This window comes from Halyomorpha halys, unplaced genomic scaffold (assembly GCF_000696795.3).
Source record: "Halyomorpha halys isolate HHAL.00 unplaced genomic scaffold, Hhal_1.1 Scaffold5.1, whole genome shotgun sequence".
Lineage (NCBI taxonomy): Eukaryota > Metazoa > Arthropoda > Insecta > Hemiptera > Pentatomidae > Halyomorpha > Halyomorpha halys.
Window position 1 is genome coordinate 641,918 of NW_027106871.1, and position 15,637 is coordinate 657,554.

Below are 15,637 nucleotides of genomic sequence, written 5' to 3' on the forward strand. Positions count from 1 at the left end.
AAAATACTGAATGTGAAGAGAGCTCGATTTATAAGTGCTGCATATCGTGCATTAAGAACGGGATTGTTCATAATAATTGCCAATATAAATATACAAACTGATCTTTTTTCGTCATTTGAAAAAAAAACAACTGAAAACAGGGAATTACTAAACACAAAGATCCCTATTAAAGCTTCAATTGCAACTCGTTAAATGGACTATAAATTAGTTTGTAATCATGTTTCAGCTTCACCCTCGAGGAGGCCCCTCACCTCCGGACTTAAAATAGCTTCTTTTTAGAATGGATAGCTCATATATGACATTAAACATAACAGTTAACCTTAAAATACCAAAGGTAGTAAAAGGTAAGACACAACACGAATTACTTTTCTTTTTCACAGTAATACACTTACTTGTATTCTGTAGATCCAACTTTATTTTTATACACTGAAGAAAAGAAACCTAGCTACTAATTCTATCTTCTTCTTTTTCTATCTGAAGAAATAGATTCCCATTCTTCTTGAGCAGAAGTTTCGAAAAGCTTATTATACGCTCGAAACCTGTCTTTATTGCACATCCTTTTTCGAATAGACAAGTTTTTCAAGCCTCGCGCACTCTGATGTAGGGTTTGCCGCATTTTGAAATATTTTAGAACAGTCAGTTGTATGGGTGTTTCATTATTTATTATAATCAAAAAACCCATAATTTCAGTATGTAATGAACGAGATTATATATTTCTTTGTACTAGGTCATGCTATATCCTATCCTAAATAGAGAATCATAATTAAAATCAGAAACAGCAATTCCTATTTTTAAAAGAAATTAGCCCAATGCTGATGTATGGCTGTGGGGTGTGGGGAGTGGCATCCTTTACGAAAAGGAAAAAAAATACTATCTTTTCAAAATAAAGTCATAAGAATTGCAGTGGATGCTCTTTGGTTTGCAAGAAACAACCAATTGCATCGGGAATTACAAATAGAGACAATAGAGGTTTACATAAAAAAAAAGGTTCATGAAGTTCCACTCACAGTTACGTACAGTTAAAGGTGCAGTGACCTATAACTTGAGAAACCCAACCACAACCCGGAGACTGAAGCCCAGCGCTGCTGCAGGACATCCTGTTATAAATTCTATATTTATCAGTTCTGTTATTCTCACTCTAAAATTTTATATTATCTTAATTTCTTTTTTTATTCTCTTCATCTTTTTCTTAAATTCAATTTCAGTTTTTTTTCCCATTAGAAGTCAATTATTTATTTTGTTAAATCGATAAACGTTATTGTTTTTGCTATTAACTTTACTTTTATCTTTTATGAAGAATTATTATTTTAATCTATTTATTTTATCTTGTTTTATTTATAACATTGTATATAGTTAGGTGTGTCTTTTATATGAGTGTAGTCGCATAATCCCTCATAATCAATTGTTTATATAATATATCTCTCTCATTAACCAGGTAAGGACCACCAGGTCGGTCTGGTATTAAATAAATAAATTTAAAAAAATACTAGGTCGTATATAGAAAATAAAATATAATTGTTGAACAACTTTATCAATTACCTTTAAAAATGAAAAAAAAAAGTAGTAAAATGCTAATCACTTTTGCTCTAGACCAGTTGTCGGCAAACTGTATGGCTCCTTGATAATAGTATTGCTCGTACATATCACATTGTGCAATATCATGTCTTGAAGAAGTTATTTATGTCGAAGACTAAGCCAATGAAACAGTATTTACTTCATTGCATTCTTCAAGGTTAAAATTTACGTGGAATTTTTCTAAAAAGCAATTTTAAAAATGGACAAATATTTTCTAAAGAGATTTAAAGATGTTAAAAAAGTGAAAAAACTCCGACATTAGTTGTAAATCCTCTTAAAGTAAAAGCAAACGAATTAGGATTTTATCCGTTTGGATAAGTAACAACAGCTTTTGAAATGCAAGTGATGAATACAACTTATCGTCTTCTTACTGTAATATAAAATCTAGCAAAAGAAATATCTACTTTGCTTTTTAACAAAAGACAAACGTTGCTCAAAAATCTTCAATGGCTTGAAAGAGCTTGTCGGATTGGAATAAATAGCTGAACAAGTTTCCATTTGATATTTCCGGTGACTTCGGATCAACTTCCATGTGCGAAAAAACGTTTTATTACATAAAATAATAGTTTTAATGACTTCGTTTAAATAAGTTTTCAAAATGTTGTTTTCTCGTTGTTCAGCAAGATATTTGTGTTTGAAAAAACGTATCTCTGAAAATACTGAATGTGAAGAGAGCTCGATTTATAAGTGCTGCATATCGTGCATTAAGAACGGGATTGTTCATAATAATTGCCAATATAAATTTACAAACTGATCTTTTTTCGTCATTTGAAAAAAAAAAACTGTAAACAGGAAATTACTAAACACAAAGATCCCTATTAAAGCTTTAATTGCAACTCGTTAAATGGACTATAAATTAGTTTGTCATCATGTTTCAGCTTCACCCACGAGGAGGCCCCTCACCTCCGGACTTAAAATAGCTCCTTTTTAGAATGGATAGCACATATATGACATTAAACATAACAGGTAACCTTAAAATACCAAAGGTAGTAAAAGATAAGACACAACACGAATTACTTTTCTTTTTCACAGTAATACACTTACTAATTCACTTTTTATTTCTGTTTTAGAGGGTTCGATAAAAAAAAATAAAAAAAATTCAGCTTCTTGTAATACTTTATTACTTAGTGGCAATCAACCTAAAAATATATGGGAGTTCACTTTGAAACATTTTCCATGTTAACCCCATACTACTGACCCAGAAAGTGGTAAACTTAGCCATCAGGTTTTTCTAACTTTTTTACATAAGCATCCATCGGCAGAAATTATTTTACATTTACTTCTAGCTACAATACAATTTTTACGGGACAAGTTTACTGATTAATTTTTTTTTTAAATCTACGCCTCATAAGATAAAATACATTTATTACAAGGCCTTTTAAAATCGAATTAATTAATTCTCAATTTTGTCATACTTTAATTGGCTTGAGTGACATACCTCTATAGACGAAGTTCAGCGCGAGCCCCCTCCTCCGAGCCGCGAACTTCTTGCACTGCACTAGGCTACCTATGTAAGAGGAGGCTACTTGAGTCATCCTAGACCTAGTGCAGGCTGAAGTGAAATAGTAGTCCGGGGTGTCTGTCTGGACCTGCTGGCCACAGCGGAGTACCCTCCTAGACCAACAGGTCAGGGCGGCGAGCAAGAGAATGATGGCTCTCATGATCCTCACTGATCCCTGGCAGTGGTACTCTAGAGGAAGCCATTGGAGCTGTCTCTATGCCGGAAGTGTCGATCCATGCATCAAAAGCATACTCACGTAAATGAATGCCATGGTAGTATAAAATCACGGAAGTCAGTTGACACATTACATTCTTTGTTTTTCTATTAAAAAAAACACACTAAAATTTAGAGGTTCGATGTTTGTTTAGAGTACATCCAAGGTTATTTTTAGTCTATATACTGAAGATAGACTGAAAAAAATTCAAATAAATTTGAGACCCTTCTAATTGAAGTTGTATTCCTTTTGGACATTAGTTATAATTTTTCAATAATTTATTAACATAAGAATTTTCTATTCTATATCTGTTTATGGAATAAGAAGGTGCTGAATATGTAACTATAATATATAATATAATTAAAAAATATGTAAAATAGTAACAAGTTCTTGTGCATTTTCATTGCTATACATATTTTTTAACGTTTTTACATTTTTCATATATTCATAACTGATTCACTAGGAGAAGCAAAATATGTAATTTTCTTCTGATTAAAATAAAAAAAAAATAAATAACTTGAGAAAGTAGCCTATATCACCGCCATTGGTGACGCATTAAAAATAGTACCATTTAAAATGGATATTTCATAAGTAACAAATAAACATTACAGGAAACCTTAAAATACCAAAGGTAGTAAAAGGTAATACTCAACACGATTTATTCATTTTTCCCATAATAAAGAACTCACTAATTTACTGTTTTTTTGTTTTAGAGGGCTCAGAAAAAAAATTAATCTATGTGTAAGATTCCAACGTTTTCTCTTTTTTAGACTCTTCAAGGAATTATATTGCAGATGCAATAAATAACCATAAAAATAAAAATAAAGTGCACTGTTACAGTTCATAGAATAGGCAAGAAAATGTTAATTAGTTTGAGAGAGGGAATAAACCTACATGATTATATAGGAGGACTTCTTTGCAAAGGTTTCGATCTTCCCATCAGCTAAGGTGTTCTCTGTGTGATTTCATTTGTATAAATATTTTAAGTTGTAAAAATTTGATATGTTATATTGGTGGTTCCACAAGCCTCTTCCAGGGGTTCCATGAAATAATTGAGGAATGGTTCATTCCATGTCAACCCTAACACAGTTTTGAATTTTACCATTTCGGATTTTGTTTACATTTTTCACAGGTGTGGTTGTCTATGCTTTTCTACGATTTTGCCTAAAAGACGAATCACTTTAATTGTATTAACTCACAGTGTTGGGATCCACCATTTCCCGTCTTCTACAAAAACGGTTAACAAAAAAAAAAGGTTTGGAACCACTGTGATTGGGGAACCCCAAAGTTAAACTCCTTTTTTGAAAATAGATCCGATTGTAGTTATGTAAACCTGTTACAATTAATTGGGCCGTAATTAAAAGTTGGACCGTCTGCAGCTGTGGTTGTTGAGGCGTAGGTCTTCGCAACTTCGGAATTATATCCGCTCGAATCAGGCCTGCTCGACTTTTATTTTCGTGGTATTGTTTCGGGTAAACCACGAGAGAGCCATATTTTCCATAAACAAGTATTCCTTTTCTACATCCTCCTTCAGTGAAAACCCATGAGTGAGTAGAGACTTTTCTGAGGTGCCCTCCTCCCCGGCAATGAGGAGAGGGGAAATAGATGGATGCGAGAGAGGACAAAAGAAAAGCATGAAGTAAGTCAACTTCTTTCTATATGATTCAGACCATCATCATCATTAATATGCATATCTACAGTTTTCATAGACCCATAATTAAAATTCACTAACTCAATTTAACTATAAATGTTTTGTATCGGCCTCCCCTAATAATAGTAAATTACTCAATAGACTCTCGTTAATTTATGCTTTATTTTCTTCGTGGTCATCCTAGCTCTACTAGAAAAGCCTTGTTACTATCAGGTTGATGATTCGTAAGGGTACATACAATACATCAGATCGCCATTTTTAATGGGAGGAATTTTGCAAAACTTCCAAACAGATGCTCTGATTTTGGTGAATAGTACACACATGTTTCTTACTGGCTGGTTAAAATATTACAGAACTGAGTTTATGTCAGCCACTATTTACTTGGAAAATAGTATCATATTTTTTGGTAAATCAAGAATGTTTTTTGTTAGTTTGTTAATATGCAAATATTTATAAAGATTATAAATATATATCGATAAATATATAAACATATATATCGGTACTTATTTATTCATTCCGGTTTTATTCTTGCAACATTTGCAACTGCTGGAACCGCAATTACATGCTTTATTGCTTTTGTGTTCTTCCCCTTCGGACGCTAGAACTAGAACAAATAATTACTATATATATAAATATATTCACTGCAATATGCAATGTTCAATCCAACCAATAAAAATAATTTAATATATAAAACATAATTTGAAATAATGCTTTGGAAAACGCATCTCTTCGAAAGAAACTGTACATACACGAATTATTATTATGTATTTAATTAAAGCACTTGCAAAAAGTAAGAGATATTTTATTATTTGCCGACATTTTCATCTTTCTTCTTATGTTCCTCATATTTTGGTACAGAAATTCAGTGCAGGGATTAATAACCAAATGCAGAGTTCTTAAATCCAATATAAATTATTTAATTTTCAACAATAATAAATAATTTAGTATACAATACATATTTTTCAATGATTCTATACACAAATCATAACTTATACAGAGTAATTTTTTATCACAAATTTTAAGCGTGTTTTTTCTATTTGATATCAAATATCAATATTTTCTGCATGAAATACATGGCCAACCTTGTGTTAGCATTTATTTGTAAGCTACAAAAGCACTTATCAAAGAAATGCTTATAGGTCTCATCTATCCAAATAACTATTATTTTAAATTTATTTGTAAACCAATCTGTTACATTTTAAATTCTCCCGAATTCAATTTTATAACTTAAATGGCAACAATTTTCGGTAGAATCACATTTTTGGTGTTAAATTCGAGAAAATGTTAAATACAGCTACTGGTACTGAGAACAGTGTTCGCATAAATCTAGGGTCGTTTTAAGGTCCTATTTACTGATGGCATCGATGGCGGAGACCACCTGGCCGAAGATGACATCCACTGTTCCCTCAGCGTCCACCTGAAACAAAAGCAATATTAGAAATAAAAATAATTAAAATATTCATAAACCTAAATATTGAAATATTTTTTCATTAAACTTAAAATGTTCTTATCTTGTGATATGTATGAGAGGCACCAGCTGGAGTTTTTTAACTTAAAATAAGTTCTTTTGTCGGCATGCCAAAGATACCGCCGGACCTATGCAAATATCCATTGGCAACAGATCTAAAGAAATGTACAAAAGTATATAGATAACAGATGGTATGTTACCCTCTGGGAACGGTTGACCGTGTAGACAGAGTTAAACAAACAAACAGCCCTTATCTTGCACGTGACCAGTTTAGACATTAGAAAGTACAGAGAAATAGCCGCCGTCATTGATAACAAATAAACAACCCTTATCTCACACGGGGCCTCTCTAAAAACCTCGGGAAAAATAAAGTAAGCCGCCAGAAGCCGGCTTTCTTCAAAGAAGAAACTTTTAAAAATGAACAAAAGGGTAGGAAAAAGACCGACTTTCGTCGAAGGTCATTGGACCTTCTCACCCCCTCTGAAAATAGAGGAACCAATCAAAGGACAGAAATCAAAAGAAGGAGGAGTCAGAAGGAGAGGGGAGAAAATGAACAAAAAGAGAGAGATGGACACCGTTGAGGACAGAGTTTGGGTGAGAATCTCGGAGAGGAGGTTCGAAGGAGCCCGGAGTTGAACACAGTCTGAGGGAAGCTGAGAAAGAGAGGGACATAGCCTGAGAGAGCTGGACGGAAGAGACCCGACCGGAGGAAGAGAGAGCGGCAGCCAAGAGGCGAATATGGACGCTCTTCCGCGACAACCACTCGAAACAAGTAAGACCTTTTCTGATGTAATTAGAATGCCAGTAGTAGAATTAATAACATAGAGTCAGTATAAATATTAAATATCTCAACTGGTACTTCTCAATTCATTCTCTTATAATTAAAGTATAAGGATACAAGTTTACTATGCTCTCTGATAATAGTATTCATGGTAATGTATATGTAATTGTAAGTATAAAACATGTAACGAGAACTTTACTTTATAATTAATAATCCCTGCATGCCACCTCATATATAATAGCATAGTAAATTGGTGAACACGATACCGTTGGAAAGGAACTCCAATGATTAATTATGATATTCATATCTAGCATACCACGGCGAGGGGGTCCAGATGGTATCTAGGGGTTGAATTAAAAATAGCGCATCCCTTTTCAGTCGGTTCTCATCAGGAACTGATAGAGATACATAATATAAATATATAATATAAATACATAATATAAATATATAAATACAGATACATAATATAAATACATTAATATATGAATAAATTTCAATATAATACCGTACACGGCACTTGAGAAATGATTATAATCTTTGGGACAATAATATATTTCAAGAACCGAGAAAAAAAAGAAAGTTATTTCACCCAAATCTTTGATTACTTCGATAAAAACTATAAATACTTAATAATAAAAATTGATGATTCGGCCAACCATGGCACCAAGGTGCACGCCCCCTGAAGTTTTATTTTCTTCGAGATAAATCCAAAGTTTTCGCTCATTTTTCATTCGGACCTCCATTTCCTAAAAACTGCCTACCTAGAGGTAACCAACCTGTTCTAACCATGGTGGGGGGACCAAGTTTTCATTTCGTGGGACCGCCACAGAAATATAAGTCGAGACCCCAGGCCGAATTCAAACCGGCGCCGCTGCAGTCACGAAGAAGTCGCTTAACTCCCTATGCTACAAACGTGCTGTTTAAGAACTGTATGATGAAGACACACTTCTGGTCAGTCTTGAAGTTTCAATCGTTTTTAAGTGTAGTTTATTTAAATAGAATTGAGAGGGTCTCCCATTATTAGAAAATTGTGATAATGGTCAAGCAATGGGCCGAAACGTCATAGATAGTAATGAGGAATGGGAAGGTTTAATTATTAAATACTTCCGATTGGAATATAATATTGACTTTAAGATTGATAGGATATATCAAATGTAGATTTTATGTTTTAGTCCTAAAGATAACCCAAATGTTTGAATCATAATTAGCTTGTGATTAATGTACTAAATTCTAGTTTTATTCAAGCCAAACGAACTCTCAATATTATATTTTATTATATTACCATGAAACTCTACACAGTAAAATACATATCACTTTTCACTTACCCTCTTGGTCTTCGATGTGAACTCTTGAATAATGGGATCGTTGTGTGTATGGAAGGTATTGAGGCGTTTCTTGATCGTTTCTTCGTTGTCGTCCTCTCTACCCGATGTTTTAGCTCTATGGAGGAGTCGGCTTATTAGCGTTTCGTCCTTGCACTCGAAGTAGAGGACAAGGTCGCATTGACCGATCTAGAAAATGAATTTTGTTAAATTACATTGCTAATCATTATATGGAACAGATCAATACAAATGGTACAGCGTTTAAATTTCAGTGAAATAATAACTTTATACATGAGGAAAACCCTGTAGGGGTTTCTTAAGTGATTTATTCAGAATCTTATTGAACTAACTGCTGTTATACTGGTGAATGTCATAATTAACTAGTTGGTGGAAAGACTGTTAAGTTTACACAATCCTATATTTTTGTACTTTTTTATTTTGTATAAATATGGGTCAGGGGTCTCATTTTTTTATACCTCCCCCGTAACAGGGCGTACCAGAAGGCCACGAATATACCGCAACTGTGATGCCGCCCAACTGTTACATTGTACAGTACTACTAGAATTTGGGCTGCCCCTACTACCACGCCACTAGCTGCCCAGCCTCTTATCGAGAGAGACGGTTTTTCACGAAATCCAAGGTATTCACCATTTTCGCCCACTCCTCAACCTGGACGAGAGAAGCGGCTATAAGACGCAGAAGTGATCGCGACAGAGTAACTTCGTACAAGTCGCCCAAATGAGCCATAATTTCTTAATGAATGAGACCCCAAGATTTGTTCTTATATCATATTCTCAAAATAATTGTTAAACTGACCTACTAACTCATTTTCCCCCTCAGAGATTATATTTTGGTCTCTTTAAAATATATATGCTCACTAATAAGCAGAAAATGCCTCATAATTATAATTCTCGTTCCACACTAATTTGGAATAGTCTTTTTACATTCAGGGTACCTGGAGTAATGAACGAACAGGCCCTGGAGTAAACAAACTGCTTGTGAGTAATGGAGGTTGCTACGTTCTTCAATGGAAGTAATCGACCATACGTGCCTCATTTGATTACGTCGGTGTCTGCAGATATCAGTTTCGTAAAATATAAGCCACTTTGCAAACAGATCATTGTCCTTCCTCTAACGTTCGCATTTTGCGATAAAACAGAGGTTTAGGGTGTTTGATCTCTTTCAACTTTTTTTGCAATTCTCGTTGGCTATTTCTCTAGCTTGAGTGCCTCTACCTAATTCTTGGCTCTCTATACGAAAACTCATAGAAACTTCCACTAAGGCATTAAACCACAAATAAAAAATTCTTATGGAAAAACGACATTCTTCTAGGTTCCCAGGCATTCTGCGATTCCTGGAAACAAAAAAGTAGACGAAGCTCCAAAAACAGCCCACTCATTGAAAAATATAACACCCTCTTACATTCTCTCTACAGATCTGTTTGTACCAAAGAGTATTAGGTTCATGAAGAGTATTAGAACTGGGAAAGAACTTGGACTGAATTGGAGAATAACAAACATAAAATAATAAAACTATGAGTTGCAAGGCCTCATCCTCTAGACGATGAAGAAGAGAGGAGTTATGATGAACCTCAGAATATGACACTGTCGGTTGAACCCATGACTAACTGATAACACTGAGAGATCCACCTTAGTATCAGCTCTGTCACTATGATTCACATTTTTGAGGAGTGTCCTCAATACAGAGAGATCACCGAGGTGACGCGACAACTCTCCAGGGCCTTAGGTTGGCGTGTAGATTATAAACATGGGATACGCATTATTTTGTTTTACAAAAAAACGATGCATGTGCAATCATCTCGCAACGAGATTACATGCAAGAACTCCAGCAAGTTGATCACTTCTGCAATACTCTGCATACCACATTGACTCCATTGTCTCCTGTATTCAACTTCAGGAAGTATTTACTTGCATCTTCGGCTCCAGTTTCAGACGTCTTTCCTAGTTTGGCGCCACTCACAGGCAAGACATTTTCTTATTTCATTTGAATTCATCTGTTTCGTATGTCAATTGTTCAATTATGTAGCATATATTGCCATAACATCATTAATATTCTATACTTGTTCTCTTTTTACCATGTAAAATTTACATTTTTCCTATAGATTTCTAATAGTTTTTCTCACAGATTTTCCTTCTTTATGATTTAGTGTTATGATATGTTGATCTTTATGCAAATATTTTATTTCCTTTTGATTTATAAAAGTAAAAACGTAAACAGCACTTTCCTTTCTCATCCAATATACTTGTTATCGCTAAACGCGATGCATGTGTTACACTTTTTAGTTGTAAAATTTGTTTACATTTTAATACCAATAAACTTATTCCATATTTAAAAAATACATGCTGTGTATATATACATTAAAAATATATATAAATAAAAAGAAACTTACATCTCTCTCGAACTGTCGGCCCTGCTCAACCTCCCTAGGGTAGCCATCTATCAAGAAACCTTTGGCAGTGTTCATTTCCTTCTTTATCTTCTCTGCCAGCAGCTCCATGACAACGTCCTGTAATAAAATAATAATGTATTTAAAAAAAAATGTGTTCCTGAAAAAATAAATAACATTTTAAAAGAATTATGACAAAACCTCCAAATGTCAGTTCCAAACATTGTATCTTTCTTTGAAATCAGAAGGAGAAATAAAATTCATATTTAACCAACAATTGGTTAAAATAAACTTTTGTGTAATATCTTGTGTCAAGCGGTTGCAAGAGATTGGCAACAGTTGTACTAATTAAATAAGACCATTATACAACCGCAGCGAGCGTTTTAAATATCGATGAGTAAGAGAACATTGGCTACCAAGTCTAGTTCTGCTGCCATATTATTTTAACTTTGTATTTTAGAGTGGTCGATCATATGAGCTGTAATATTATAAAGAGAATCCAATTTAGAGAGGACAACATAAAATGCATCTGTTTTACGTACGGAGCTTTTAAAATTCTCTTCATAAGTAACTGTGACGTCAAGAAGCCGAAAAACAAAGAAAAAAAACTCTAGTCCGTATTAAGTGCTAACTTTAATAGTTATGAATTCTAACGGTCATCAAACTTAATTAAACTTTTAAAATCATATTAAAGAAATATATATTTAACTTTCTAAGATGGGAGTAACAAACACTCTTAAACAATCTAACTGGTGCAGAAAGAGAAAATTATCCGATTAACATTTAGATTACTGCCATAGTTCCAGTGTACAGATCGAGATTACTTCTAGTCTAGGACCTCTTGCAGAAAAATAAACTTATTTTAAACGAAGTTTAAAAAAAAATTTGATCTGAACTGCTAAAATCCATGAAGGGTCAGGAGTGCAGTACTTTACTAGACCAACGGTTTGTAATAGTATCCTTGCAACTAGATAATCTGGTCAAAATTACGCTTGAACGCTAGATTTTACCCAATTAAGTGTACCTAATTAATGAGGCTGGGTGAACCCCAGAGAGCTCCCAAACCCACAGAGCTACGTTAGGTTACCACAAAGCTCCATTTATTCCAATCTTGAGGTGAACCCTGCCGGGTCTCGGAATATTTTAGAGCTACTAAAAGATCCACAGGGATGGACAATATAAAAAAGATATTAACGAAAAATAACATCTTAAAAGTCACCAGACTATCAAGTAATTTTATTCGAACTAGGCAGTTCAGCAAATAATTGGTCCCTATATACTCACAGTGGAAACCAAGAGACCCTCCTTCATTGTCGCCTCGAGCGCTTTCCCCCTATCAGACTTGGACGCCACCTCGTTCCTGAGAAGATCCCCGGTGGAGATGTGGGTGAATCCGTACTTTTCGACGATCTTGTCACATTGGGTGCCCTTACCAGAGCCAGGGCCACCTGTAAAGGCAAATGATTTTTTATGCCAGCAGTTTTAGCTCCTCGGGAGTCATTACTATTCAAAAACCGCAAAGTGGACGGAAAAATCAATAAAATATATATCATATAAAATAAATAATATTTATACCAACAGTTCTATTAAAAAATTGAAGGGATCCTCCTTCGGCGCTATAAATCATGCAGTATCGATTAATTCATAATACGTTCCTGAATTGATATCTGTGGTTGGAATGTATCGAAACATATCTTCAAAGGCGGCCACTAACGCTCTCTCCACTGCATACTAAATACTAGTGGGAATAAATTTCCGAAACAAAAAAAAAAAAAAAAAGAAACACATTATTCCTATTGTTAAATTTATAATAAACATTTCCTTTATGTTCATTCGTTCGTGACAATGGAATCAAAAGAGTTCATAAAAAATTCAGTTGAAGAATACTTACAGAGAGGAAGGGGACAAATGTGAGCTTTTCAATGAAGTATAATATTTGATAATTCATGTTTCTTGAGTATTTTATGCTGAATTAGAAAAAATAAAATAAATTAAAGATAACCCTTTATAAATAAAAAAATTATACCTCATTACAGAAAAGAATTTAAATCTTACTTTTACATATTTATGTATGGAATACAGTAAGAAGAAGTATTGCGATCACGAAAAGTTCGATTTCGACCTCGCAAAATGGTCTGTGTGGGTGTGATCAGCCTCGCTCAAAAACGAAAAGTCTTACGTGACTGAAATTACATGTTTAACACATTTACAACTTTGATTAAACTCGGTAAGTCGATGTAAAATCAAATTATCTTAATTATACTCATTGGAATAATTTAGCAGAGCTTAAATACCACATTATCGAAAAAACTTCAGTATTGTTAGTTTGCAGTAATTAACCATTTTGCATTGTTAACAGTAATAATAATAATAGTACTATTATAATTATAATTATACATTAACATGTATAAATATGAACTGTAAAATAATTCGAAGATTAAATAAAGAAGAAGAGTAAAGAATAAAACTTAAATAGTTTTTAGAGCAACAAAAATAAAAATTTATTGTTTGAAATTGTTGCCTTCGAGGATGGTAAGTGAAATTTAAGTAATGTGCGCAACACAACCGCAAGTTTTTTAAAGGCCTCTTAGTACAAGAGCCGGGGAGAAAAAAAGGCAGTTATCTCACCCTATTTTTTGATTACTTCAATAAAAACTATGTATGATTACTAGTCAAAATTGATGAGTCTGCCAAGTATAGGTAGGGGGAATAAAAAATGGCGGCTGTTTCAAAACCTAAAAAAAAACATCGATTTTTCATTCGGAGCTCTATATCTTAAAAACTACCAACAACACTAATAAATCTAAGAGAACATTATTTAAAGAAGAGTAAATTTGCTTAAATATTAGCCCTAAAAGAGCTATTTACGTCAAACAGTTCTCGAGATTTTTAAAAAGCAAAATTTCGTAAAAATCTACTGAAAGATTAGTAGTGAGTTAATTTATTTTGAGAAATTTATATCTCAGGAACTATGTGACGTACTGATGTCTTTTAGCACTCAAATTAAAGCTAGTTTAATGGACTATAAAGAAATGTACGACCTTTACCTTCGTAGGATAGTAGTTTTCATGATATTTACTAAAATAAATTGATTTATAGTTGTTCGGACAATAAATTTGATTTTTGAAAAACTTTATTTCAAAAACCATTGGACGTACTTATGTCTGCCAGCGCTCAAATTAATGCCAGTTTAATTTAGTACAAAATAGTCAATAATGTTTATCTTTGTAGGGGTAGTAGTTTTTATGATATTTGACAAAATAAACTCACAAAATGTTAATTTCTAGTTGTTCGTATAAAATATTGGATTTGGATTGAAAAAAAATATATCTCTAGATTCACAAGACGCACATATGTCTGCCAACACTCAAAATAAAGGAAATTTAACTTACTATAAAGTAGTTTATGACACTTATCTTCGTAGGGGTAGTAGTTTTTATGATATTCATATATGAACATAATTTTGCCAAATGAAAATTTGTCCGAACAACTATAAATCAACTTATTTTAGCAAATTTCATGTAAACTATTACTCCTACGAAGATAAACATCATAAACTACTTTATAGCCCAGTAAACTAACTTTAATTTGAGTGCTAATAAACATCTGTACATCAAATAGTTTTTGAGATATAGATTTTTCAAAATAAATTCTCTAACTACTGATCTTTCAGTACATCTCATACATTTTTATGAAATGTTGTTTTTTAAAAAGCTATATCTCGAAAACTATTTAACGTAAATAACTCTATTAGGGCTCATATGTTAGGAAATTTATTCTTCTTTAAATGGCGTTCTCTTAGGGTTTCTTGTGTTGTTCCTACTTTTTAAGATATAGAGCTCCGAATGAAAAATTATTTTTTTTTTTATCGGTTTGAAACAGCCACCATTTTTAATTCCCCCTACCTATACTTGGCAGACTCATCAATTTTGACTATTAATTATACATAGTTTTCATTAAAGTAATCAGAAATTGGGGTGAGATAACTGCCTTTTTTTCTTCCCGGCTCTTGTACTATCTGGTTCGGAGCTCATGGGACTATACTAAGCACAACAAGAAGCTTCATGGAGGAGATCTGTGTTGCTAGCAAGGACGTGGCAAAAATGACGGAAGGGATAATTCTGGATTAAATTTATTTGTATGAGTGATGGAAAAAAAAGAGAGAAAATTTTGTAGGATTGAAACAATGGAAACATTAAACATATCTAAAGAACGATAAAAAGCTGGAAAAAGGGAAAAAATAATAAATAATATAAACGAAAAAATAAATCAAGTATAATTCTTGTACACAATGCAGACATTTTTATAATGGGACAATTAAAAAAATATATGCTGTGAATATTTTTATTAATAGGATTATAAAAAAATTGTGCTTCACTAGTTATAAGTATGTTGTGTATAAGTCCAATGAAGTTGGCCAACACAACATTTTTTCTAATAGATTTTTTTTCTCTCTATTTTAACTCTCTATATATATCACATCGCATTGGTTATTCCACAGTATTGGATCAAGTTAGGATCAAACAGGGGTAAGGAGATACAACGATATGAGGGACCATTCAGGGTGATAATAATAAGGGAACATAATGTTGTAACTATTGAGAGCATTAGAGAACCCAAAAAGCGCAGGACCGTTCATATTGAACAACTTAAAGTCCCACTAACCGAAACACCTGCGCAAGTGTAATCCGGAGTGTCCTCATCTCAACTTATTGGTT

The 15,637-nt window shown here is 33.2% G+C and overlaps 2 protein-coding genes across 6 annotated transcripts in view; both read right to left on the minus strand.

Moving 5' to 3' along the window:
• LOC106692403 (uncharacterized) overlaps positions 1-5,728 on the minus strand; it is a 20,578-nt gene extending 14,850 nt beyond the window's left edge. The window contains exons 1-2 of the mRNA XM_024361245.2: positions 5,445-5,728; positions 3,014-3,397 (exon numbers count right to left, since the gene is read on the minus strand). Of these exons, the coding sequence (XP_024217013.1) occupies positions 3,014-3,236 (223 nt within the window). The 5' untranslated portion in view covers positions 3,237-3,397; positions 5,445-5,728. The remainder of the gene's footprint in view (positions 1-3,013; positions 3,398-5,444) is intronic.
• A 106-nt stretch (positions 5,729-5,834) lies between these two features.
• Positions 5,835-15,637, minus strand: part of LOC106692412 (Adenylate kinase 1) — a 47,995-nt gene continuing 38,192 nt past the window's right edge. For all 5 annotated transcript variants that reach the window (XM_067045191.1, XM_067045189.1, XM_067045192.1 and 2 more), the window contains 4 exons: positions 12,204-12,367; positions 10,923-11,039; positions 8,516-8,701; positions 5,835-6,358 (listed from right to left, as the gene is read on the minus strand). In XM_067045191.1, coding sequence (XP_066901292.1) covers positions 6,287-6,358; positions 8,516-8,701; positions 10,923-11,039; positions 12,204-12,367 — 539 coding nt within the window. In that variant the 3' untranslated portion in view covers positions 5,835-6,286. The remainder of the gene's footprint in view (positions 6,359-8,515; positions 8,702-10,922; positions 11,040-12,203; positions 12,368-15,637) is intronic.